This window comes from Pleurodeles waltl, chromosome 4_1 (assembly GCF_031143425.1).
Source record: "Pleurodeles waltl isolate 20211129_DDA chromosome 4_1, aPleWal1.hap1.20221129, whole genome shotgun sequence".
Taxonomy (NCBI): Eukaryota; Metazoa; Chordata; class Amphibia; order Caudata; family Salamandridae; genus Pleurodeles; species Pleurodeles waltl.
The window spans coordinates 277,257,974-277,285,017 of record NC_090442.1 but is presented as its reverse complement, the minus strand read 5'-3'; the positions used below and the strand labels follow the sequence as shown (position 1 = coordinate 277,285,017).

The window sequence follows — 27,044 nt, the reverse complement described above, 5'->3', positions numbered from 1 at the left end:
CCTTGTAAAAGGTTCCAGTGGTACCAAGGGCCCTGTGGCCAGAGAGGGTCTGTGGGTGCCATGCCCACAAACCACTGCCTGTGGCATAGGTAAGTCACTCCTTTTGCAGGCCTTACAGCTCTGAGGCAGGGTGCACTATACCATAGGTGAGGTAATAGCTGCATGAGCAATATGCCCCTACAGTGTAAGTCAACTGGTAGACCCTGTAAGTGCAGTGTAGCCATATTGGGTACATGGGCTGGGAGTTTTTCATTACAAATTCCACAGCTCCATGATGGTTTCACTGAATGCTGGTATCAAACGTCTCAGCTCAATAACCCCACACTGATGCCAGTGTCGGATTTAATGTAAAATGCACACAGAGGGCATCTTAGAGATGCCCCCTGAAAGTCACTTAACTCTCTAGTGTATGGCTGACCGTTCTATGCCAACCTGACAGTCCCAGATGAGTTTCTGATTCCATGAAGTCACAGCATTTGAGCTCTCAGGAGTCAGAGACAAAAACTGCCCTGGGTGGAGGTACTTCACACCTCCCCAGTGCAGGAACAGCAACACTTGGTGTGAGCCTCAAAGGTTCCTGCTGTTTTGCTGCCTCAGAGCACTCCAGCTAGTGAAGATGCCCCCACAGGGACCAGGCCCTACTTTTGGCTGCAGGTCAGGCGGGAAAATTAGTAAACACAAGGAGGCGTGTCCATCCCAGCTAGGACCACCCCTAGGGTGCCAAAAGCTGAGGTGAACCCCTCCTGGCAGAATCCTCTATCTTGCTTTGGAGGGTGATTGCAAATAGGGTTAGGAACGTGCACCCATCCCCAAAGTGAGTGGGCACAGGAAGGGTGAAGCCACCCTTCGGGTCAGTAGCCATTAGCTGACCATTAGCTACTGCCCGCTGTAACACCCCTAAATCTAGTATTTAGGGGAACCTCTGAACCCTGCTTTTCAGATTCCTGGTGACCTGAAAGAAGAATAAGGACTGAAGAGCCGCATCAGCAGTGAAGCCTCTAGATGACAAATGATTTGGCCCCAGCCCGACCAGTTTGTCTGCAGCTTCAAGACTCCAGCTACAAAAAGCCCCCAAAAGGGACCAGCAACCTCTACAAACCCTCAGAGGACTGCCTGCTTATCCAATGACCAAGATCTCTTGAAGACAGTAGCCCTGTTAACAAAGAAACCTCCAAGGTCTCCTGACCCTCTCAGATCCGCAAGTCCTGCCCACTCTGCACCCGATGCCCACTGCCCGAGTCCAGGTAGCCCACCAGCCCAGAGAAGGTCCTCAGGCAATTGCAACCTAGAGTCCATCCTGGGTTGATCCCTCCTGACCAACATGACGATGCCTCCAGCCTAAATCCAGAGGCTGACTGCAACCAGCTCCAGTGAAGATATTCAAACACCTAAAGGTACCCCTAACAACTACAGCCCCCCGGCCTTGGGGAACCTAACCAACGGTCCAGCAAGGTCCAGTGGCCTCTCTAGTTACCTGTTGGTCTTCTTCAGCAGACTCCCTGGATCAAGCCTGCAGTATCTTTCTGCCTGCCAGGGTTCCTCCACTGAAAAGCATGTGGTGCCTGACACTGTTTGCACCCTGCACCCGCTTCCCCGTTCCGGCGAGAGTGTGTTTCGGGCTGACCTGTGGCACCCCTCTGTGGTGGTCTAAACACCCCCCGTCTGTGCCCTGAAGTCTTGTGTACTTACCTGCAAGCTGTTTCTTTCCAAGTGCCCCTAGTCTCCATAGGATTCCAATGGGCACCCGACACTAACTTTGACCACTGCACCCGGTCAGCCCGTGTTGCTGGTGGTGCACCCTTGGTGTCTTTCTAAACTTTGGCTGTGGACACCTTAACCCCCAAAGGCTGGGAGAGTAAGTCGAGTACATAGCTGCAAATTATGTTGTTACTGTTCCTCCCTTAGGACTTCACTGCTTTCTATGGGAAATTACACGGTGTCTATTTTTGATATAGAAAAAGTATTACTTATCTGAAAACTGTTTTATCCGTAAATTCCAAACAAAGTGCAGTTGATACTTGAAAGTGATACATTCTTAAGACTGTACTTACCTAAAACAAAGATCCTTTTGGTTCTAGAAGTAAAGTAACAAAGTACATATATTTGATAATTAAACATTAGCCTGGAGTTAGTCATTGAGTGTGGGCCTCATTTCTTGACTGCGTGTGTACAACAAATGCTTAACACTACCCTCTGATAAGCCTAACTGGTCAACTACACTACCACAAAAAGAGAAGATTAGTATTATCTATTTTAGCCTCTGTAAAACCTCAGGGGATCCACTGGACTCTATGTACAATATACCTTAGTTTGGTATAGTGTATACAGAGCCAGCTTCCTACCTGTAAGGAACAAATTTGGCCAGCAGAGTAAAACAAATCAGCAAATTCAAGGAATAGGTGTAGGTGCCAGGCAGAAGCAAGTGGAGAATCAGGCCTAGTGGTGCTATAGTGACTCCCTTTATTCAGCAACGGATTGAAAGACTTGTTTATAGGCCACAAATTGAGAAGGACTACTAGTGAATACATTAAAACTAATATTCCAGGACTGACCCTTATATCTGAGAAACTAAAAAATAAACTAATAAAGTAGTTCTTAGGGATTCATTCAAACACATCACATCTATGCAGGAGGTATATATAAAAATCAATACAACTTGGATCCAATCAATGTATCAACCATTAGTCAACAGAAGAAATAAGCAAGGGGACCCAATGTTAATAAAAAGGCATGTATTCTAACAATATGAAATCCATTTTAAGACAAGTAACAACAAAATCGGAAAAAAATGTGCCGCAAGTGCTTGACAAGCGCAATTAATGAGCAAATGTATGGCTGAGCCTTTCTTAGTTTCATTTCTTCAAGATCAACAACTTGAAAGAATCGAGACATGCTCTTATTTGTGAATTAGCTATACAGTCTCATTATTCTAGTTATAATGTTGATGTTTCAGACCTAAAAAAAAGAAAATCAGTCAGTGGGGGCTCATCAGGACAGCAAATAGTCATTTGACTAGGTCCGATATTGGTGCCATTAAAGCTCAGAAATAGATAAGGCATCCAAAGTAGAAAGAAATAAGAAATGCTCCATGCGTCTATACCAATTGTGTGCTTCTCCCACCACACCAAATAGCCGCACCTCGCAGTGCCCGCTGTCGTTTCCCCGATGTTGCGAGCTTACTTGTGTGCTTTTCCCCCCTGCCAAACTCTCCCTCCCCGCACTCAGTCTTGCTTTCTTGCTCGTAAGTTTTCCCACACCATCCCTATGTTGCACTCTCCTATGTTGCTCTCCCACATGTTCACTCCCCTTTGCTTCTCCCTAGCCTGCTCCTCCTCCATTGCCCTTTAGGTGTGGAAGGGTGGGAGAGAAAGAAGCAGTAAATTGCTGCCAGCCCTCCAACCTTAAAAAAAAATGTAAAAATAAAAAAGCAATCCACCTAAGATTGGTAAATTTCACATGCATAAAGGCATATGCTTATGCACAACAACACCCTTACGCATCTACAAAATGACATGGCTGTTGTGACCGTGTCAGACTTTTTTTTTTTTTTAGCCATATACTGCACAGCAACTTGCTGATGCTGTACAGCACTGCCAAAACACCTAAAGTATCAAAAGTGAGACTTATTGGCTATGCCATTTCTTGTTCTTTTTTTATTAAATGCATGTTTGAATCATTAGCTTTCTCTCATGCTCACTATGCTACTGGAACCAAGAGCACTTAAATACACCCAACTAGACCAAAACTGATCTTTGTTTGCTGTTGTTCCAGTTCAGAGAGGCCCTGGCTGGACTGTTCCCAATTGACAAGACTAAGGCTGATTTGCAGATGCCTGGGTCTAATCTGAAGTGGTACTTGGGGCTGAGATTAATTCAAGCATTGCATTCATAATTTTTTTGTACTCTTCACTGTGATGTCCTAAGTGAAAATGTTATGCCCAGACGTGGATCCAGTGATATCTACGCTACTGAAACAAAGCTGTGCCAGTCCGAAGAGGACCAAATAGGCCATTTCAGTCTTATGTGGCTTGTTTTTCTAGTTGGAGAATTTGGCTTGGCACTTTGGGCTGAACTGTTCCCAATGAAGCAATAACCAAGACTTAATGCATGTAGCTGTGTCTAATCTGAAGTGGCACAGGGAGCAAAAACAACTGACCGGAATGTGACCCGAGTAATTACCAGTTGCCTACACTAATTCAAGCATTTCATCCACCACTTTTCTGTATTCCCAATTATGAACTCAAACTTTTGCAGCAGAGGTGGTCCGATTATAACAGAAATGTCCACTATCTACCAAAACTTGACACCTTTGCAGCTAGGGTTGGCTCCATCATGCCAGAAATGCCTACCAACCCGCAAAAACATTGTATATTTAATCATTTCAGTAATAACTAAAATCTGCCAAGAACTGCCACCTTTGTTCCAGGAGAAGGTCCTGTTAAGCAGAAAGGACCACAGTTTGATACAAATTACCACCTTTGGACCACCAGCGCCTGAATATACTGTAGATGAACTGTGTATGATTTTCTCCAATCCTTGAAGTCTCACGGAACGTGTATTGATACATGTATAGTAAAAAAGTAGGCTTAAACAACAGAAGCCACAAAGTTCAATAAAGTAAATACATACAATGAATAAATTACAGTTAGCAGCAATTACAAGCTAAACACAAAACAACATTAAACTAGAAACCCATGGTACAGCCAAAGTACATTGCTTGTGAACAATAGTTGATCGCAATCGCTTTGCTGCACATAATACTAAGTAAGAACCTTGAAGACTGCAATCCTCCAACCAAGATCAGCAGCCCCATTACATGGTTAATAATCAGTGGGTGATCAGTTTGCATTGTCTTAGTCGGATATAATAAGGGTTACTAAAAATGCTTATCCGTATCACCCAAAACAATCTGTAAAAAAGGCAGGTGGGAGGTCTTTTCGTCCTTGCAGGCTCTTTGGGAATTCTCTATCTGAAGAAATTAGATGCATTCAGCATCTAATTCTGTCACTGAAAGCTTTAAAATCTTGCTGGGTTCGTTAGAAAAATGTTGGCTTGACCTGACCTCTCGCGTAGTTGCTCCTTTTGAAGTTTTTAGCAGTATATAAATTGGGAATTCAATTCAATCACCATTTTGAGCAAACTGTAAACACCACACAGTATGAAGCAGGCGACATGTGGGATAAGAGAACAATATTCTAACACAAAATCAAACTGCTCAATGTCCAGATAAAGGCAGGCGGCCCAGCAAAACTGCCCATCTGATAGCAGTTAGGGTTGGACAGTACCTTTAATTCCTCATCACCCAAACATAATCAAAAACAAACAACTCATGTCTACAGCTGAACTGTAATCAATCATCATGACGAGCATGCTAACACCTGCATCTGCCGAAAGCTGATGAAAAATTAAGACCCCATCTTCCCCAAAAACAATATAGGCAGGAACAACTCGTGGAAAGTAGAAGGGGCAGGTGGCGAGCGGGAGGAGTTTAGGAATTAAAAAATATTTTAAAATATAAATAAAAAAATTAAAAAAACACTTACCTTAACGACGCTCCGCTTCTGCTTCTCATTGCTACAGGCACAGGCTCCCAGCCTGCCCTGCTGCTAATCCTGATGCTGCTTAAATCAACATCAGGATTGGCTGGGAGTGCCCAGCTAGTGCGTTCCCAAGCAGACTGGGAGCCTGTGCAGGCTCTCTCCAGCCCAGCAACACAGCCCAGCCAACAACACACATGCGCTCTGCGGAGGAGTGTCACCCACGTGACCCCGCCCTTTTACCAAACAACCTCTTAATGTTAACTGGATGTGCAGTGGAACTATGTGACATACATGACACTTGCTCAATCAAGTACAAATGGCCAAGATTCCCAGAACCAATGATCCAGTATGATTTAATAACGTAATATAAACGCCAAATAAAAAGCATTCATCTCCAGCTCCGATAAGCACGTGTGAATTCAAAGTATCAAGATCAATCTAAAACTTTATCACAAGGGAATCAGCAGGAAAGGAGCACCGAGGGGAACCTGGGATGGCACTAAAGTAGGCATAAACCGTACCTACCTCCCAGAAGCTGTCACTGGATACTTCTATCCCAACCGAGTCATCATAGGAGCTCGACATCATGGTATGCAGTCACTTGTCAATGCTGGATGTTTAATATCTGCGAGAGAAAAACAAATATTCATAAGGGAAAAATCTCTGAAACGTGACTCCATTCAGTTATATATTACAAATGCTTTCGTAGATTGTGAAATTCAAGAAGCTATCAAGTAAAGCACGAAAACATAAGTTCAAGGGTTGGCTCAATCTGCACTACAGGCTTCCCCCTTTTGCTTCACTAGTTCTACTTTCGCACCAGTGAATGGTGGTCACATCTGCCAATTTGTGAAGTTAGAGTACAATCCAAGTACATTCCACCCAAAGCACCACCACAATTCGCACAAGTCGTCAACCAGCTCGACAGTCTGTGAGATGAGGCTAAGCACAGCGCACCAGTTTGTGAACCCGCTGCTCACCGATCCAGGCACTGCTTGCTCACTGTGGATTCAAAGAGCACCAAAATACTTTTTTTTTTTAATAAGGAATCAGTCTGTAATGGTTGGGATACAAAAGAAAAAACACATTATGGTAAGCATGATATTAAGTGTGTGAAGGGGGCACAGCTCTTTACATATAGAAACATGTGGTGCTATGGGTCCTTCGTGGGATTATGTTCTACTGCTCAGTGATACAACCAGCGGTTAATTTATGCTGATGTTTGCCGGTACTCTGCACCGCCACTTATTTTTAACAGTGCCACATATTTATTAAAGTCCACCACATGGAGGCACTGCCAGTCTATTAAAAACTGAGTAAAGTGTTTAACAAGTCAATACACCATTAAAAAACAAAAATATCAGGGTGCTTCCCAGGCTGTTTTTGCTGCTTAGTGTCATCTACAATAGTCTAAATTGTCACGTCTGCAGGACTATAAAGGTAAAAAGGTATGTTGGTAGAGGTATTTGGCAGCACTGGCAGGGACTGTCGATAGTGCAAGCTAAGATCACCTCCTGAGAAATATCTTGGGCCTTGGTGTTTATTATTTTATAAATTAGGCACTAGCTATAACTACATGCAGCTAACCATTTAGAATTGATTTGCAAACACACAGTAGTTTTGCTTAGTTCATTCAACGTAGTTGTTTCAAAACGTTTTTTTTAATTAGCCGACAGACCACAAATCACAAAAAGGAGCACACCACCTCAACAACCAGCATCTTGAATTTAGAAAGGCACTGGGTGAATATCATAGACCGAATATTGAGGACTCCAACATTTTTTCTACAAATGACCACAGGACCTCTGCCACAGCAAATGCTCCCAGCCCACTGCTAACACCTGCATTTTTGGTGGGTCGCCAAAACTAAATGGTCCAGCACCGCCAGGCTGCAACCATGGAACTGAGACCTTCTACATGAAGCTTCCACTCGATGGGTGAGTGATGACTCCTGCTGGGAGACAGCTGGAACCTGCCCTGCGTAATGTTCCATTCCCACATTTGTCTTGTCAGCTGGAAGAGTACTGGGGAGTGAGTAGACACCTCCACTTCGCTTCCCTTTCTCCAACTCTCACACCCGCATCCGACGCAGCAGATGCAGAGGTCACACCTTCTCCTACCTAGTAGTGAAGACATGGAACGAGATACCCTTTCATCTCCTGCACTCCCCATCTCTTCCAGAATTCTGAAAGTCCCTGAAGACCTGGCTATTAGGCTAATCAACTAGACTTTGTCAGCGCCTGGATACTCTCATGGGTGACCCGAAGCACCCTATGAATCTACTGATTGACTGAGTACCTTTTTGCTTCCTTGTGGGAAAGGGGACTGATGTGTAGGTCTGTGTTGACTGTCATCACTGTACATAACAGGAGAAACTTTTTTATGGTCAAAAGACCTTTTACACCTACTGTATTTTTATGTAAATTATCGATTCTGATCTGTTCTACAAGTCATTACTGAGAGGGACCACACTGTGATGAATATTTCCTTCACTTCACTTACCTCACCCCAAAGTATGTACTCTAAAGAATCAGTCAGGCTCATAATTTAAGGCTGGTTTAGGCAGAAAGGACACACACAGGACAGTTGTGAGAAAGGAAACTGTCACTAGAGAACAGCTAAGTGAACAGCAACAGGCTGACTCTCTAGTGAACCCAATGCTCTGTTAGGGGCAGCTCAGCAGGCACATGTGGAACTCTGCACCCAAATTCAAAATGTCTATTGTCCCAGAAGTCCCTAGAATCTCCTAGATGTTATGGCACTCTGGTCTGTTCGTCCTATTCTAGGAATTCTGAGTCAGTGGTTATTGTGCAATATCCTTTGTGTATTACATTGTGTATCAATAGTGCCTTAAGGCCATTATAATAATGCACTCTATTTGGATAGCCAAGTTACTCTTTTTGAGCACCTGACCCATTCAGGGAAGTAAGGGTCAGCAGTTAATGCTTAGCCTGGGAGCTGGAGATGGTTAAAAACTAAGATTCAGTATGACAGAGCAAACTGCACTCAATACCATGAATTCAGGGAGGGTGACCTCCACACGGGACGGAGAGGTATCCTGGATTGATCATACACCCCGAGGGCATCAGCCACATTAAGGGTTCTTGACACTGCATCATAAACCTGTTCTCAATTACTGACAATGGTTCATAATGATGAAATCCAACATGCATTGCTGGAGAGGTTCACACTTGCTCTGCATGCACACTAGGTAGATCAAGAGCAAACTGGTACCAATGACAACACACAGAGCACACATAGCCTAAAACAGGAGTTTGGCAGTATGTGTTTCGGAAGAGCAGAATAAAGAGTGAGAAATAGTATAAAAATCTGTCACCTAAAGCAAGAACGGGTTATCATTTAGGAATACCTTGAGCAGGAGAGAAGCAAATTCCTATGGGCATATAAAAGCAAACTGATGTAAGTGGCCACTGCTGTAGGAGAGCGTGATTGTGCAAACTGCAAACCCACGTGCTTAACACTGGGTGTTTAGGGCAGCGCTGGACAACTATATTGGCCATGCTGTATTGGATAAATGAAATCTCTAGGCTGTAGCAAGCATGGCACAAAGTACAAGGGTAGAATTGCAGGTACAAACATGATTCAAAATGGGAGCGCTTCAGGTCGTAAGATTACGTTTACAGATCTGCTGAAGCAGATAATGTAAACATAATAGTACTGATCTTCCAGGAAGCACATTCCCAGTCTTCCTTATGGGTAGGTGGAAGCTGATGTGTCTGTGTCTCATCACAACCATACCCGAGCATGGCTGTTGGTCCAGCAGCAAGTGGTATTTTAGCCTCTCTGCACAGAAGGTCTTGTGTGGAAAGAGTCCGTCCTTCAAAGATACTGTGTGCGCTTACTGACCTGATACACAGGCATCTAGATTTATCAGTGGTTAATCATGCATTACCGTCATTAACTGGAAAAGAAATTACTTTTCAGTGATGGACTCTTATCTACTAAGAACAGTCTAGCTTTGGTAGAGAAACACCTGCATTTTAGCAAGATCTTAAAGAGCTACCTATTCAAAATATAGGAGGCTTTGGGAGACAGTTCTGCAATTTCGACTACCAAAACCTCAGAAATCTTTGAAATATTCTGGAACTATTTCAGACTGTAAAAGTTTTAGACCTGCAGTTGTAAATACAAATTAATGGTACATAACAAATCTGTAATAAATATATTAGTAAATGGATCTAATTTTTTTTTTTTTTATGGATTTTGATGCAGGTTTTCTGCTCTATTTAAATAGTATGGACTACAACAAAAGTAATGGCGGAAGAGAACAAACTCTATACATACAGAACCAATCCTGATCTAGGAAGAATTCCATAGGACAAAAATAGCTAATCCTGTGAGAATGAGGGCGGAGATGCGAGTGGACACGTGACAGAACGGAGAGCATCTCCTCTAAGGGCCGAGTCTATATGGAAAGCTTCCTGCACCGGAGGTCAAGACAAAAGTTATCTTACCTTGGTCCAAGAATTATTGAAGAAATTAAAGATGTCTGATCTAATATATCTAATGCTCAAGTATATAGTGAATGTATTCCGGCACTTGATATGTGGTTCGCAGAACACACATTGATAAAGCGACACAGAACAAAGGAGCACAGAAGCTTTTTACAATGATGAAACTCAAAGGATATAGTGCCATTTAATAAAGCTCCGTTAAAACAAAAATGTTAGTTCAGGTTCCTTATAATTTCTGAAAATTACTAAGGATGTAGTATGAAAATACATTACCAGATATGCTTAATCAGGCTGAGGTCAAATATTCACATAGCAGTACTTACTACGCGTGTGATGCTAGGATTTCCACTGATAAAAGTAAAAAAGTGATTGGTGGAACGTTAAAAAACATCTCCCTTGGCAGGCTTGTTCCTGCCCCCTGAGTAACAAAACCGCCTGAACTGTGAGGCCACCTCCCCTCTGATTGGGAACAAATCCAGACCAATTTTGGACTTGTGAGCCTCATCAGTGAAGTGTGCTTGAGTCGTTTTGCATAACAAATGCAGAACCCACACATAGGTGTACTGATCGTAATTAGGGCGGCTAACTAAAAAAACAAAACATAATGGGTGTAAAGTTTGAAGTAATCACACGTATTGGTAATTGGTATTAGCCGTATTCCATTCCGCTTTTATGTGCCTCACAAATTAGGTGTAGCTGGATTCCCGAGGCATTAAGCATGGGACCGTGTCTGGACATAGTCATATTTTTGTATTTCCTAACATTGGCATTCCACCTGCACGTTATGAAACACGGTATAATTACCAAACAATCTGTTTTTCGTTTACATTGCTTTATTACACTGGTGCTGCATTTATACCAAGCACAATGATTTAAAGGCAAATACTATATCCTTAAACAGCTAAAACAACCTTTCACGTCACAAAAAAAACATACCGACAGGGGATACATTAATTCTTATCAAATAACAATATAAATTCCAGTACAGGTTGCATAGTTCTTAGAGGGATTTTCCCTTGCATTTGACTGCAAACAAAACAATGTTCACAAATAGTAAGAAGGAGACCATAAGTTTTTTTTTTTTTTTTAACTAGCAGACAGACAACAAATCACAAAAGGAGCAGACCACCTCAATAACCAGCTTCTTGAGTTTAGAAAGGCACTAGATGAATATCATAGACCGAATATTGAGGACTCCAACATTTTTTCTACAAATGACCATGGGACCTCTGCCACAGCAAATGCTCCCAGTCCGCTGTTAACACCTGCAATTTTGGTGGGTCGCCAAAAAGTCAATGGTCTAGCACCTACAGGCTGCAACCATGGAACTGAGGCCTTCTGCATGAAGCTGTGATTGATTTGTTTGCTGTGATTGGCGCCTTAAGCTTATCTGGTTTAATTTCACACATAGGACGTACCTCACCCCCAACAAACTTTAAGCCATTTATGGAGTTGATCCCCAGAGCTGCCCTAGATGTTTGACTTTAGAGGCTTATTTTGGTCACATGACTTGGAGATGCCCCATTTTAATTGTCTACAGGGATCTTGGATAGGATTACTATGGAGGTCTGCCTTTTGGGCCTGATGGTTACAACAGCCTCCAAACATGTGGGGAACAGATTTGTGGATTTGTCCTGGAGGGCCTCAGGGGGACCCCCGACTGCCCATATGGATGCGTGATATTACACGCTGGGCCCGAGCTGAAGAGAGGGTGCGAATGAAGGAGGAGACAAGGGGACTTAGACGCCACCCCATAGCTCACCTCTGGTTTGAAGTAGTGGATGAGCAGGAGTCCCTGGAAACAGTAGATGACGCTTCTTCAGTGACCAGTACAATTATAGTGAATGATGAGCTAAGCCCCAGGGATAGGAATGGGGGGCACACTGAATGGAGGTTAATCGTGACAACAGGGCTGGCAGCCATGACTGGAGACCATGGGGAGCCTCGTCTGTTGCTGTTCCCGGGCAGCCCAACATGCAAGACGACTGAGAGCCAACACCAGTGTTAGACTCTCCCCTCCACTTCCTGGCTCTCCCAGATACCTACAACCTGTTGAAACGTTCATATAGACATCAAAACTAGCTGCCTGAGCACTATCATACTACACACTTTTTTCACCGCATGTGCATACATACCTTCGAGACCACATGTTATTAGGACGTAGTTAATTAGTTATGTAGTGTATTCCCATGAATGTTTGGTTGTATATTATTAAGATATGGCATGAATGTATTCTGAATAGTTGACAGACCCACTAGCAACGACAGCGCAATTTAGTGGCTCTGTCCATGTCACAGATCCAGACACTATAATCTGATCACGGAGGCCACGCGCTACCCAGTGCTGTATTCACAATTTGAGTTGATATATTTGATAAATACAAAAGTATACATTGGTAACAATACCATCTGCTACGTGAACACAGCTATGGGTTGTTAAAAATGCCAATAAACATAGCTTAAAAAAAAAAAAAAATGAATTGAACTGCAACGTGACCTTGAGCTTTACACTGATGTTATTTTATTTTAAATGAACATTCATTATAGCAATATTAAACCACAAGGCTTAATGATTTGTAAATGGCAGCATAATTCCAATATATATTTATTCACTTAAAAAAATCAAAAGGTTTCAGGGACGTTATAGTTAGGCTCTGTAACTATTAACTATAACTCGCACCCTCACCAACAGTGCTAATTAACCCAGATATTACAGCAATCATGACATGTTTTATAACGTCATACATCACTGCAACATTTGCAGTACAATTACTGATGAGACAACTATGCATGGAAGGGGTGTGAGTTATAGTTACTTGAAATAACTAAGAGGAGAATGTTTATGGTTTGGTACGTTTAAAATGTGAGCTTAACTATAAAGTCCTTGTAAGCTTTGTTTTTTTTAAGTGAAATATATAGACATATATATATATATAAGCATTTCAAAGACTGTCCCTGTTTAGCATGTACTAGCGCGCTTGACGGCAGGACACTCCGTAATTTATCAACAACATTCATGAAATACTTGCAGAACGACCGCACTCCGGACTCTCTTATTTCACAAAATTCATTTATTCAGGCTCCGTTAACTTCGTTTACAGCTCAACAATCACCCGCCCGGTAGGGGGTTTCTGTTTCCACATTTATATCTACAGATAACAATTCATTAAGACTCAACATATTTCTAAATGCACTTAGAAACTACTTCTCTCTGCTTGTTAAGTTTAATACCTGACTTTTTATGCGATTGACCATGTCCCCATAAGTGAACGAGGAGGGGACAGAGAAAAGAGACTACGACAATTGGAGTTTAAATATATCTTGGAGATTCAGACCTTGACCCCTCTGGGGATGAATCAGGATTAGGAGTTATTTGTACATTTGTAATTTTACATGGCAGCCATTGCAATTAGTCATAAAACACAATTTTTTCTATTTTCTATTCTGTAGCACTTGCAGCTAATATTCAGTTTGGTTAATATTTTAGTTTTTTTATTATGGGGGAGACACGGACAGTATGTCACGTACGCACATTTATGAGGTCTATCAACATATTGGTTAAATTGGTTTTGTTTTACGGTAACTACAACTCCCAGAATGCAGCATTATAAGTTTATAGTGCACTAGTTAATAATTGAATTTATTTGGAAATTATGGGTGAGTTTTAGTTGTGCAGACTGCAGGTATTAAACTTAACAAGCAGAGAGAAGTAGTTTCGAAGTGCATTTAGAAATATGTTGAGTCTTAATGAATTGTTATCTGTAGATATAAATGTGGAAACGGAAACCCCCTACCGGGCGGGTGATTGTTGAGCTGTAAACGAAGTTAACGGAGCCTGAATAAATTTATTTTGTGAAATAAGAGATCCCGGAGAGCAGTCGTTCGTGAAGTATTTCATGAATGTTGTTGATATATATATATATATATATATATATATATACATACTAGAGTTGTAGTTACCTTAGGGCACGAGTTATAGTTACTTGAGATAACTAATTATAACAGGAGAATTTCTATGATTAGGTACAATTAAAATAATTATGATTTACTTTAAAAAAAAAAAAATGTTTACAGGGACTTCATAGTTAGGCTCACAATTTAAACTTACCAGACTATAGAAATTCACCTGTTAGAGTTATTGCAAGTAACTATAACTTGCACACCCACCATGCACAGTTTTTTTGCAGAAACTTTTACTGCAAATATTACATTGATATTATCAGTGATGTTACCAAAGTTGTCACGAGTGCCGTAATTTGTGGGGTAATTAGCAGTGCATGGTGAGGGCGCAACTTATGGTTACCTTAGGGCACGAGTTACAGTTTCTTGAGGTAACTAACTATAAGTGGTGAATTTCTACGGTATTGTACATTTAAAATGTGATACTAACTATAATGTCCCTGTAGCCTTTGGTTTTGTAAGTTAATTTCATTTTTTTTTTAAAACAAATTCTATTTCCTAACTGTAACGTGGCTGTAACCTCCTAACAAAGTAATTTTCATTACTGCACGTTAATTCAACCACTGCCGTGCATGACCTTCGGTCATGTGCGGCAGCGGTTGGCTGCAGGGCCTATCCTGCAGCAAACCACCCCCCACAGCCCGCCAGCCCCACACGGCACATGGCCCTTTGGCCGTGCGCTGCAGGAGTTGCCCGTGGCTTGTCTCTCTGGGTGTGAGAATACTTGTGAAAGGGTGTATATGTGAGTGAGAGTGGCTTTGAGGTAGTGTCTTATTCGGTGAGTGAGTGTCTGAATGGGTCTATGAGTGCATGAGGGTGTGAGTGGGGCTGTGAGTGGGTGCACAAGGGCCGATGTGAGTGAGTGTCTGGGTGTGTGAGTGGGTGCTTGAGGGTTTCAGTGAGTCAGTGACTGGGTGTGAGTCTGAGTGGGTGTGTGAGTGTGCAAGTGAGGCTATGAGTGGGTGCACGAGGGTCTGAGTGGGCCTGCGTGATTGGACTGAGTGGGTGCGTGAGGGTCTGACTGGGTACGTGAGTGTGTGAGTGGGTCTAAGAAAGTAAGAGAGAAAGAAAATAAGAGGGAGAGAGATAGTGAGTTTGTTTTAGGCTTTGGTGAATGATATACTCAGAATGAGATACTTCTGGACCAATAGAAAGAAAAATGAATTTGTCAATTAAAAAAGAGTGAGATCACCTTTCAGCATGAACTTGAAACTTTGAAAGTTTAAAATAAATTAAAATAGGGAAATAACCACAGGCACACCTGGTCTAGAGCCCTTAACTTTCCTTGTGAGTCTGTGACCTCAACCATTTTGCCACATGAATGCTTACTGTTCACTCTGGGATGGAAGAGAGGGACAGAGAGAGAGGGAGAGAGAGCGAGAGAGACAGAGAGAGAGAGAGAGAAACAGAGAAAGAGAGAGAAAGAGAGAAAGAGAACAAACAAACCACGGAGGGAGCCTCAAGGCCCCTACGGTCCTAGCTGTCTCCCCACGTCCTGTGGGAGCCTGCACTGCTCCCCAAGCAAGGAGCTGCTTTTCATAGCTGCTTGTGGTAGCAATGTTTTCATCGGTCTTCCCTGCATGCATATTTGCGTACAGGGAAGACAGATGAAAAACTCCCCTTTCTGCAAGGGAGAGCTGTTTGACAGCTCTCCCTTGCAGAAACCAGGTTTGGGGGTGGCGTCCTCGGGGCTGCACATACCCCTCCCACACTGTAAAATCTGATAGTCCTGGGAGGTGGTGGCCCCCAGATCTGTAGAGGGAGGTTGAGCGCACCATGCTGTATCATACGAGTATAAAGCCCCGGGGAGGTGCAGTTCCTGGGGTCACATTAAAATGAGAATGTCTCCGGGGCTCGCCCCAACCAGGGGCTTAATAAGGTTTTTTTTGTTTGTTTTTTATTTTTGTTGGATGTGCCACCAATCATGCGAAAATGTTTTTAAAAAAATAATAAAAAAAAAATGCTTTGAAGCCCTGGGGTGGTCCTGCTCGGACACCAGCACCAGAGCTAAGGGGTCAGGGCCACTACTCTGGCCCCTTTTGTTTTTATTTGCACTTCTTTCTGGGACTTGGCTGAAACCGAGACCAAACATGGCTTCCAACACTTCCTTGCTGAAGTGTTGGCAGCCAATCAGATCTCAGCATGAGATCAGGAGGGTTTGTGATGCCTTCACGTCTCTATGTATACACATTTTGATTTTTCTTTAATTTCTTAAAAACTACTGAACAGATTTACACCAAATAACAAAAAGGACATTTTTTGGACAAAGTGCTACCTTTCTGCCAAATTTGGTGTAATTCCGTCCAGTGGTACGGGCACTATCGCTGTTCAAAATCCCTATTGGAATTAACATGGGAACGGCTCCTTTTTTTTTTTACCCCCCCCCCTTTTTTTCGCTCTGCCCCCACTTGACATATCACCCCGAAACTTTTCAGACTGATGTGACTGTTTAATTTTTTGGGAAAATTTAGTGAAGATTCGTCAAGCGGCGCACAACATAGGCAAGTAAAAAAGTTGCCTTTTCTATGGAAACTATGTGTGTGTGTGTGTATATATATATATATATGTATTTTTTCCTTTTACAGGTTATGTGTATTTTTATAACGTTCAACTTGATTAAGGTAGTATAACAAAGATACACAGTTTACAAACCATAAATTGTTTTTTAAAGACAGCAAATTAGAAATCATGTATTAGTCAAAACCAAGGGTTTTAGAGAAAACACTGCCAACAAAAAAAAAATCAACTTTAGCATGTAGAAGTGCGGCGTTTGTCACTGACCTCAGCAGCGTTTGTGTAATAGTGGACCCGGATGCCATGAAAGAGGTTTTGCTTACGTTTCGCGAAAAGAAAGCTGAGCATTGTTAAGTTTAAACACTAACTATCTGGAGATAGATAAATCAGATTAACTACTGTTCTAGACCTCGCACAGGATGAAATCCATCATTTAGAGGAGTGGCGTAATCTGCTAAATTATGGAAAATTATTTGCAAGTCAACTTTTTTTCAATAAAGTACTGATTAATTAAGCTTTTTACCCCAGGATAAGTGAGACCTGGTTTGAATTCGAAATCATTTTTCTAAAGAAAAATAGCGAACATTTGGGAAATGAACAGCAAAATGCTCTGGAGGTTAATCTGTTCCTAAACCATGCACGGGTGATTTATTAATGGAAACGGCTGAACAACGTCGGTATTTATGTCCTAACTCAGCAGATGCGCCTTTTTTTCATTGAAGTGTTTTTTTTTTTATTTTACTCAGCTAGTTATCATTACATTTTACGAAAGATACGGAAGGGTACTACAGACCATTTCCCCTCTCCACCTGAGAGGTGACTCTACGAGGACATTGTCATATATATGGAGATAAACCAGCGAGCACAGTTGAAAACATTTGAAACGTCTACTTTTTTCTCGCAAAATTAAAAACAATACATAGCTGAAACAATCCTTCTAAAGCTTGAAACTGTACTTCTGTAGAGCGTAGAGCAGCGTGGTCATATTGTATGAATTTAGAAAGTGCATCGGTGTAACTCTACTAACCTGCTTACAACTGCAGTTATTTGGGCCACAAGCAAAGGAATTTAAATAAAATAAACAGTTAATATTTTAGTTATCTTAAAGTTGGTACAGCATATTGCATCGCATTACGAGTGTGAAATTACTGAACAATCAGATGTTTTTTGCGTAATGAAGTAAAGTTGCCCTGTATTCATCCAGTGATTAATGCAGGCCTGCCTGCCTGTAACATCAAAGCATGTTCTAGTATAAGAGTTAACAACCAAATCTGATAGCCTTCTGGGAAAACTGGATGCGAGTCAGTATGTTGACCTCTTGATCTCCCACTGAAAAGAGAACTTGTGATAGTGTTTACCTTGAGCTATATGTCAGCAAATGCTGCGTGAGTTCAAATGGAAATGGGTGGTGATGCTTCAGGGCGTGTGCTGGTCGTGCCCGTCGTACACCACAGGCAGACACAGGAACTTTCCAATATGTGGCCCATGGAGAACCCACTCAGAGGTGATTGTCCCCTGTGGCTGGTCCAATGGGGTGGTGATGCGAGAGTCGGTGCAGGGCTATGAGTGGAGTGCACCTTAGATCCTTGAGTACAGCAGATTGTAGGGTGATTCTCCCTTCCAAAGGGCCCTTTCCTTCTCAGGAGAAGAACCTGGGTGCAGTGGATTGGACAGTAGGGCTGGACTGTGTGTCGAGGTAGCTCTTAGTGGAGGATGCCGCCTAAAATTGTTCAGTAAAATAAGGGGCCAGAGAGCACCAAGCATTTGCAAGGCAATCGGTCTCGCATTCGCTACAGTTAGAGCTATTGGCGCTGTAAATGACAATGTTTTTTACCCATGTGTTTTGGTTTGGAATGAAGTGGATGTATGTGGGGTGGCATGGCATTATGTGGGTTATGATGTATTATGTTTTGCTATGCTAGGTTGTGTTATGTTATGCTATGCTATGTTGTGTTATACTGTTATGCGGTGTTATGTTATGCTATACAGTATTATGTTGTGCTATGGTATGTTATGCTATGTTGTGTTGTTATGTTGTTATGCTATGTTGTTGTTATGCTAAGCTATGCTGTGTTATGTATGTTATGCTACGTTGTGTTATGCTACGTTATGGTATGCTATACTGTGTTATGTTATGCTATGTTGTGTTAAAGTGTGTTATGATATGCTATGGTGTGATGTTATGTTGTGCTATATTGTGTTATGTTCTGCTCCTTGTGTTATATTATGTTACGCTATGGTGTGTTATGTTATGCTATTCAATGTACTGTTATGTTATGCTATGCTTTGTGTCAGCCGAGGCATAGGAAACGCAATCCGCCAAGCTAGGACGAAATAAACACCAGGCAGCAGGAACTTTTTTTTTTGTTTATTTTGTGAACCTCTAAGACGCTTGAGGCCCCCCATGGGCGGTATACAAAGGGGCGCGACAGCATAAAAAATATGCTGAATAAAGAGTTTTATCTTATTTTCATGAGGGTGGAAGAAAAGTTAAAAGTGAATTGTATCTGTACAAAATATTCTGAATAAACAGGTAGGATTTATACAACGACTTCACGTTCACCTTGTAAGCGCCATGACCGCCATGCAAAACAAAAAAATTGTTTGCACACAGTGAAGTACATCGGCAATCGTGCAATTATCCATGTAACAGGCAGTCTACAAGGAGTGACAAAAACAGCTTCAAGGTGGGACATACGTGATGTCACTGGTAAATGATATCAAGTGAGTGTGCAAGGCAGGCCCACGAACAAGTAAAAGTGATAGGCGGCGTGAGATGAGCGTGCTTAGAAGTCCACAACACTAACAACAGATAAAAGCGCTTGCGCGCTCGACCTAAAAATAGACTTTAAAGTCAGAAAGCCTTTTCCCCATAAAAGACTTGGGAAAGGTAGTGATGCGGGGATCCCCGCGCTGCCAACATTACCCGAGGTAATCACTGTTCCGGGATCTACATACCAAGCTACAAGCCTCCACCAAAAGCAATGATAAAAAGATGCCTTCTATAGAGAAGGGCATGGAAGAGGTAAAAGGGAAGGTGGCAAGGGTGGAGATGAAAGTGGGATATCTTGTTAAACGAACACGAAGGTGGAGTCCTTGGTGGGGAAACAAGGTGCAACACATTTAGAGACTGGGGATTCCAGGGCCCTGCTTCTGCACTTTTTGCAGACCAAGGTACTGGGCCCAGAAACGAAGGTGGCATTGGCGATCCATATGACAAGCTGCTTAACAACTAGAGGAGCAGGGGAAACACCCGAACCCAGAATTGTGCTGGTGGAATAGTAGGAGACGCTCCAGCTCACTAAGAAGGACTTGTTTGTTGTAGGACATGAGGCCTCAATCTGGTATCTTGCTTAACTCCATGTTCAGCATGAAGGGAGTACATGTGTGGACCATTTCACAAAGGACACTATAAGCACAATTTATTTTAGGCTTGTGAACGGGGAACACAACAAATCAAATGTAAATACAAATGGCTGCATAGCTAGTATCTTATAGGACGTAATTTTCACTAAACACTGGCCCACAAATCTCTTCACGTTTGGTTCCATTTTCTAGTATTAAAAAATCCTTTTTATGCTCTACAGCATAAAAACATAAAAACAATTTTATATGTCAAGACCGGAGGCGAGTATTATGCATTCTTTTCATGCTTTAATAAAATAGCAGCAGTCAAGAACTACACATCCCAAGAGGCTTAGCAACAGGCTAGCCAATGGAAACAAAACATAGGAACAGCCAGCACCAATGGGATAACATTTAGGGCCAGATGTAGCAAGCAGTTTTGCCCATTATGTGTCTATGGGAAAATGTGTTTGTACATATGGCCCTTAGTACCATAAAGTAGACACTTGACTGCAAGCAGCCCTCTTTTCTTGCTGCTCGCAGTCAAGATAAGTACTCTACTTATTGTCTCTTCAACTTTATATATTGTTCTGTTATATATGGTATTTCACTGTTTCTACTTGGCGATTTCGGAAAGTACTCTTTCCATTCTGAGTTCGCGCTGGGCTACTTCCGCTTATCCCGTTTTCTGTCCCCCTGTCCCTCCCTCCCACCTTTTCTACATCGTCCTTCTCAGACGCCCGCGAGTTCCATAACGTTTTTTTTCAACCATCGTGCAAATTCTTCATCGCAGTGCTTCTGTCACAGCTCACGTTCTGCCACGCAATGCTTGTTCCTGGGGGCCGCGGCATAATTCCTCTCTTCGGGCCATTTGCTGCACCTCACAAGCGCTCGCTCTGCTCCACTGGGACTTTCTCCCTTCAGGGGGACACTGCCTCAGTCTCCGCCCCCGCTTTGGTTGGACATCTTTCCCGGCTCATTCACGCCTCAGGGGAGTGTTTCCTACTCCATGTTACCAACCCCCTTTTCTTTGCTAGTTTTAACTGTTCACCTGCTGTTTTAAAAAAATATAAATCTTATCATTAACTTCTTGGTGGCTGAAGCCAGTTCAGGTAAGTCTTACAGAACTATAAATCTCTATAGATCAGCTATTTCCATGCATCATCAACATATCAACGGCAAACCTGTTGAAGAACATCCCCTAGTCTGCCGACTATTGAAGGGAGTAAAAACTTTCCAAGCAGCCTTCTTCAAAATTCACATATCTGTGAGACGTTCACTAGTATTACATTTGTTCCTCTCATGGCCCGAGACCACAGATCTTTCCTTAAAAATGCTCTCAGCAAAGTTGACTATGTGTTTGTGTCTTATATCCATTAAACGTGTGTCTGATGTCAAATCCTTAGAGGTTTCTTCTCGTCGATTCATGCCTACAGCAGTGGTATTCCATATTTCTAAGCGCACAAAAACCAATCTACATACTGTATTTTATCCTTTCTTTCCTAACAAACCTAAGCTCTGTGTAGGTCTGTTTTTAAAGGAATACGAGAAACGTACTCGCAACCTCAGAACATCCTCCCTCCACCAGCTCCGGATTTCTTTCCGTAAACCCTACAAACCAGTTTCCCCTGCTACTTTAGCTCATTGGGTTAAATTGGTCATCTCTTTAGCTGGGATTAACAACTCCACCTTTGAGGCCCATTCTTCCAGGGGTGCCATGGCCTCTAAAGCCTTTTCAGTAGGCTGTAGCCTGGAGGACATTCTGAGGTCGTCCGATTGGTCCAATGTAAATGTTTTCAGAACTTCCTATTGTAAACCTGTTAAAACTGAAAGTTCTTTGGTGGTTCATATGCTTTAAACTAGCATAATAGGAGCCTCCGGTCTTGACATAAAGTGTTGATTTTTCTAGTAAACTATGAAGGAAACATTTAATTTTATTAAAGACACAGAGGCAAGTATTATCAAACCGCTTTTACTATTAACATGTTTTATTTCTTTCCCTCCCGGAGAATCCAGCATTACCTCCTTCCTCTCGATGATGCCAGATGTTCTTCTCTCACTTCTGGACAGCGGACTTCCTGGATCGCTTTCCTTCAAGAGTCTCAGATTTTTCCAAGTTACGCCTGGATTGTCTCCTGTTGCCAAGAACTTTTATCCTTCATTCTGGCGAATGCTATTATTGGTTCATTATTACCTTTGTTTCATGACTCTATTTGACCTACTCATACAATAAAAGAGGGCTGCTTGCAGTCAAGTGTGTACTCTATGGTACTAGGTGTTATCCCATTGGTGCTGGCTATTCCTACATTTTTTGTTCCCTTTGACTGGACTTTTGCTAAGCCTCTTGGGATGTGTAGTTCTTGACTGATGATATTTTTTTAAAGCATGAAAAGAATGCATAATACTCGCCTCTATGTCTTTAATAAAATTAAGACTTTCCTTCATAGTTTACTAGGAAAATCTACATTATCCAATATCTTTACATCTGCATTATAAAAAATTGTTGGAGAGATTCCAACCAACATGTCTATTTCTTTGGGCAAATTTAGCCAACCATAAGTCTTCTTTGGGCTTTCTGAAATTGTTCCGCTGCAGTCTAGCGGGTCTATTCATAGATCAAAAAGCACTGCACAGCTACACCAAACCTGGAAAAGACACCAAATGTGGCTTGGCCATACAGTTCACCTAAATTTTATGGAAGACCACGTCCCATCTGAAAAGCAATGTGGCCTTTATTTTTGTTCTCTCAAAGTATTAAGTCTTCCATGTGAAGGTTAGAGGCATACACAGGTAAGCTAGCTCACATTAAAGATGAGATCCAACAAGGAGGAAACTGGTATGGGGTTGCTCATGTTCACATTTAGATGAGATAAGACCTAATAGCTTGACTGTTCCTACTGGAGCAGGATCAAGGCAGTTTTTCATTTGACTGTTTCCTGTCTGGAGTGGCACAATGAGAACAATAATAGATTATGATGCTGTCCTGAGTAAGTACCAGTGGCTGTGAGTATTTCAAGCATGTCACCCATCACTTTGTTTTTTAGCTTTTTTTTCAGCATTCATCTAGAATGTATTCTGCTGCCACGTGTGTTTTTAGGGTCGAGCCTGCGTTGCATGCGCTCGCGCATGCGTTCGCAGGGACTCTTTTGTATTTATAAAATGGCTCGAAGCCCTGTCAACTTCACATCAGTGTTTTTTTATTGGTTGGTGGGCTTCCCTGATAAAATCTGCTTGCATTCATTAGTCGAAGGCACGCATATGGCATGCCTTTTCCGGTGGCTAGCCCTCCTCTAGCGCAGCGACCAAGTACAGAAAACATGCGAGGCTCGCTGTTTTCCATCGGGCTCGTGGACTTCTTTTTCTCTAATTTACGAGCCCGATCTCGCTTGGCAGAAGCCGAGCGCTTTACGTACTTGATTTCACTTTTTCGGGTTATGTGCATAAATGCACTTTTTTCCCGATAGGTGAAAAGTCGGGTTAGGAGTTTACAACGCGATCAGCTCTAACATGACCAAACGCGAGACCCGATGCATTGTAAATGCTTGTTTTACAAGTATCAGCAAGTTCCAGACACTGATCTGGTTGCTGCCTTTGACATTTTACTGAAATTACTTTCCCATCACAAATGAAGGATCCTTATCCAGTGTCACCCTCCTCCCCACCTTTGTGAAACTTCTCAGAACAGTGAAGAAGTAAAAAGGGCCACAATTGGACAGAAATGGGCAGTGAAAGAGCTAGGGGGCCCACACACTAAGTTACAACTGTTAATCGAACAAGCTGGCTTGTAAACCACAAAAAATTATTTGAAACTATACTACAGAATGTTCCAAAAATAATGCCTTGCTTTTCATAGACCACTGACAAAATGAACCGGTTTTCTCCATCCTAGAAAATAACACAGAACTCTAACTGCTGACATGGCTTTTTTGCCCCACATCTACTAGCAGCTTTACTGGACAAAGCCCCACAAGCCCCTACTCTTTCCCATGTCATGTATAATTGCCTTTACGTTGTTCTGGGAATATTTTATGATGTCACAGGTGCTCGCAATCACCTCAACCAATGGCTTCTCTAAGAGTGAAAGTACCACTGGACATATTCATCTCAGACCATGAAGTATCACAGGGTTGTCCCTTCTCATCTCGTGCATACACCCTTTCAAAATTCCTCTTTGTGGTCTTAATCCCGGTTTTCCACCATTATGACAGTGATACACAAATCTGTCTTCAGGTTAGCAGTCATGCTCTGAAAGTGGGAGTTTCCTAATAGACACAGAGGGGAAGTGTGGATGCAAAACAGAAATCTGTCAGCCAACTACCTCCTAACTTGTCATTCTACTCTTTCTCCCCCTACCCTTTCTTTAGGTAGGAAATCTGAGGGTTTCCTCAGGATTTCAACACTCGAGCTATGGCAATGTTAACCTTCTTTAAACCTATCAACTCTGGTTCTATTCATGTCAGATCATTCAGCACATAACTACTGTGTGTACTCTTAAACAGTATTAATGTAGTCCTACTTGAAAGTTATATTGTCCTTCCAAATTTGCGCCTCAAAAACGCTCCAAATGCCTTCAATATTGAAAGCAGAAACTGCTGGCCTTTGGAAAATGGTGCTGTCACCCATGATAAGAAACAACCATTGTTTTCCGAAATGAACCGCAATCCACCTATATTTTTCTGTGTCACACCTACAAATTAATTTCCTAATGTTTTTCTTAAATCCTAGTGAAAGCAAAATCTTAACAGTTGCCATCCCCAACTCTAAAATTCACAAAAGTGGTTGGTGCTGGTAAACGTCATGTTTTCATAGCTTCCAGGCAATGAACCAACTCTCTCTCCAGCTTTATGACTTTCGTGAAGGCCTTCGCCCCCAGGCCAGACATCTCATCTGCCACTTGTTGACCTGCATCTAGATGTGATTTTTGTTCACAGTGTGTACATTACAGGCCCCATGAATGCCAAGTGTTAGCAAAGCCAATAGGCTTTACAAGAGTTATTGGCTTTAGCAAGGTGCTTGCCATGTTGTACACCAGTGTAGCTACTGTTTAGCATGGCTAAAGGTAGGTGGCGTGGAGTGTGGAAGTACAGTATCCTAGAGTGGATCTGCTAAAATGCTGTGGAGTGCAGTGGGAGGTTGTTTTGGACTGGAGTGGGGCAAATTGGAATGGGGTAGATGGAAGTGTGGCATATTGTTTGGTTTCGAGTGGGGCACATTGTTTTGAATTGGAGTGGTGCAGATTGCTATGAATAGGAGTGGGGCAGTGTTTTGGAGTGGTGCAGATTGTTTTGGATTAGAGTGGGGTGAATTGGAGTTTGGCAGTGAGTTGGGAGGATTGGCGCATGGTGAGTTGGATTGGATTAGGATGAGCTACTTGGATTGGAGTGGGGTTGTCTGGTGTGGAGTAAGGTGGGGTGGATTGTAGTAGGGGCATTGGAGTACTGCATGATTATGTGTTAAAGCATCATTTCATAAATTACACATAATAAAGAAACAATGTCACTTTGCAATATTTCGAAAAGATAATAGTCATCTTTTGAGAAGAGCATCCACAAGCAAAACCAAAAAGAAAACATGAGTGGGAAGTGAGAACAGACAACTTTGCAAAATAAACGAAAGTTAGCAAATTTTTTTTTTTTTAAAGTTGCAATTTTGTTTGTCCTGCTGGGCGTGGTTTTGCCAGTCAGAAAGAAGCCTTCTGTTTGCCGGCACTAGAAGTTAAAAAGAACAAAATAGTACCTCAATCCATTTGGGAGCAGTGGACGGGCACTGATTATGTTGAATCAATCAGTGATTGGGCCCTGCTCCACACAAGGGAACCTAAATGACGCCAGGCCTGGTTACACGGTGATAAGCTAGCCAAGAAATGGTGAGTGACAGGCTGGTTCAAAGCCCTTTACTGTACACAACAGAGTCTTTCAAGCGACACACACATACGCTAGCGCATGCACTCCCGAGCTCAACCCTAAAAAGCAGTGGCAAAGCGCTCAGATCTAGCTTGTATTGTGAGTCAAGAAGAAAACAATAAAAAGTCTGTAGCAGTGTTAAACCAAACCACAAAATGGCTTGATTGATTTCCACATATAAAATGTATCTATAAATTCAATGCGTGATGAATCCGAATACTTTAGTGAATAAAGGGAGAGTGCTGGGTGAGTGGTGGGCCAGGATGAAACTGCAGAGGTAAAACCAGAGTGCTGCCATGAACACTGTCTTGTGTTGTAATGAAAATGTTCATAAATTTTAAAATAATTTTTAAAAACAAAGTACTTTAGGATGTAAAACAGTCCCTAATGTATTGCAATGTAAGCACTTTATATGAGGCAGAATGATATACACATTAGCCAATAGAAGAAAGTTAGAGGGAAATACTTCCTGGACGGAGCCAAAGCCCCCAGTGAGCAAATTAAAAACAAGCATAGGAAAATTCTAATTATATCATTTTTAAGGCTTTCCCAATGCTTTTGGCAATGCTGTAGAACATCAGTGTTAGAACTGTCAGCTCTTGGTGTGGTTTCCCCTGTCTTTTGACTTCTGACCTCCTGTTTTTGATCCTTTGCCGAATTTCACTTTTGTTGTCTTTAGGACTCTGGGCACTTTGCCACTACTAACCAGAGCTAAAGTGCAAGTGCTCTCCGTTTAAAATGTATTGGTAAATCCATGATTGGCACATTTGATTTACTAGCAAATCCCTAGTATAGTGCACCAGGTGTGCCCAGGGCCCATTATCAGTGCTGCAGTGGGCCTGCAGCACCGATTATGCCACCCACATGAGTAGCCTTGCAAACATATCTCAGGTCTGCTACTGTAGTGCCTGTGTGTGCAGTTTTAAACTGCCACTTCAACCTGGCAAGTGCACCCACTTGCCAGGCGCAAAGCTTCCCTTTAACTACATGTAAGTCACCCCTAAAATAGGTTCAAGGCAGCCACATGGGAAGGGTGAAGTATATTTAAAAGATATAACATGTACTTGTGTGTTTTACATGTCCTGGTAGTGAAATACAGCTATGTTCGGTTTTCACTATTGCAAGGTCTATCTCTCAAATAGGGTAACCTGGAGATTGCCTTGACATATCTTTTAAGTGTAATTTCCCAATGGGAGCAGATAGAGAGATGGAGTCCAGGGTCTCTGAACTCACAATTTAAAAAAACATCTTTTGGTGAAGTTGGTTTTTGAACTGCAAGTTCGAAAATGCCACTTTTAGAAAGTGGGCA

The 27,044-nt window shown here is 42.2% G+C and overlaps 1 protein-coding gene across 7 annotated transcripts in view; it reads right to left on the bottom strand.

Annotated features, from left to right (window-relative positions):
- Positions 1-27,044, bottom strand: part of PACSIN2 (protein kinase C and casein kinase substrate in neurons 2) — a 354,098-nt gene that overhangs the window by 198,940 nt on the left and 128,114 nt on the right. For all 7 annotated transcript variants that reach the window (XM_069228308.1, XM_069228313.1, XM_069228314.1 and 4 more), the window contains one exon: positions 6,065-6,164. In XM_069228308.1, the coding sequence (XP_069084409.1) occupies positions 6,065-6,127 (63 nt within the window). In that variant the 5' untranslated portion in view covers positions 6,128-6,164. The remainder of the gene's footprint in view (positions 1-6,064; positions 6,165-27,044) is intronic.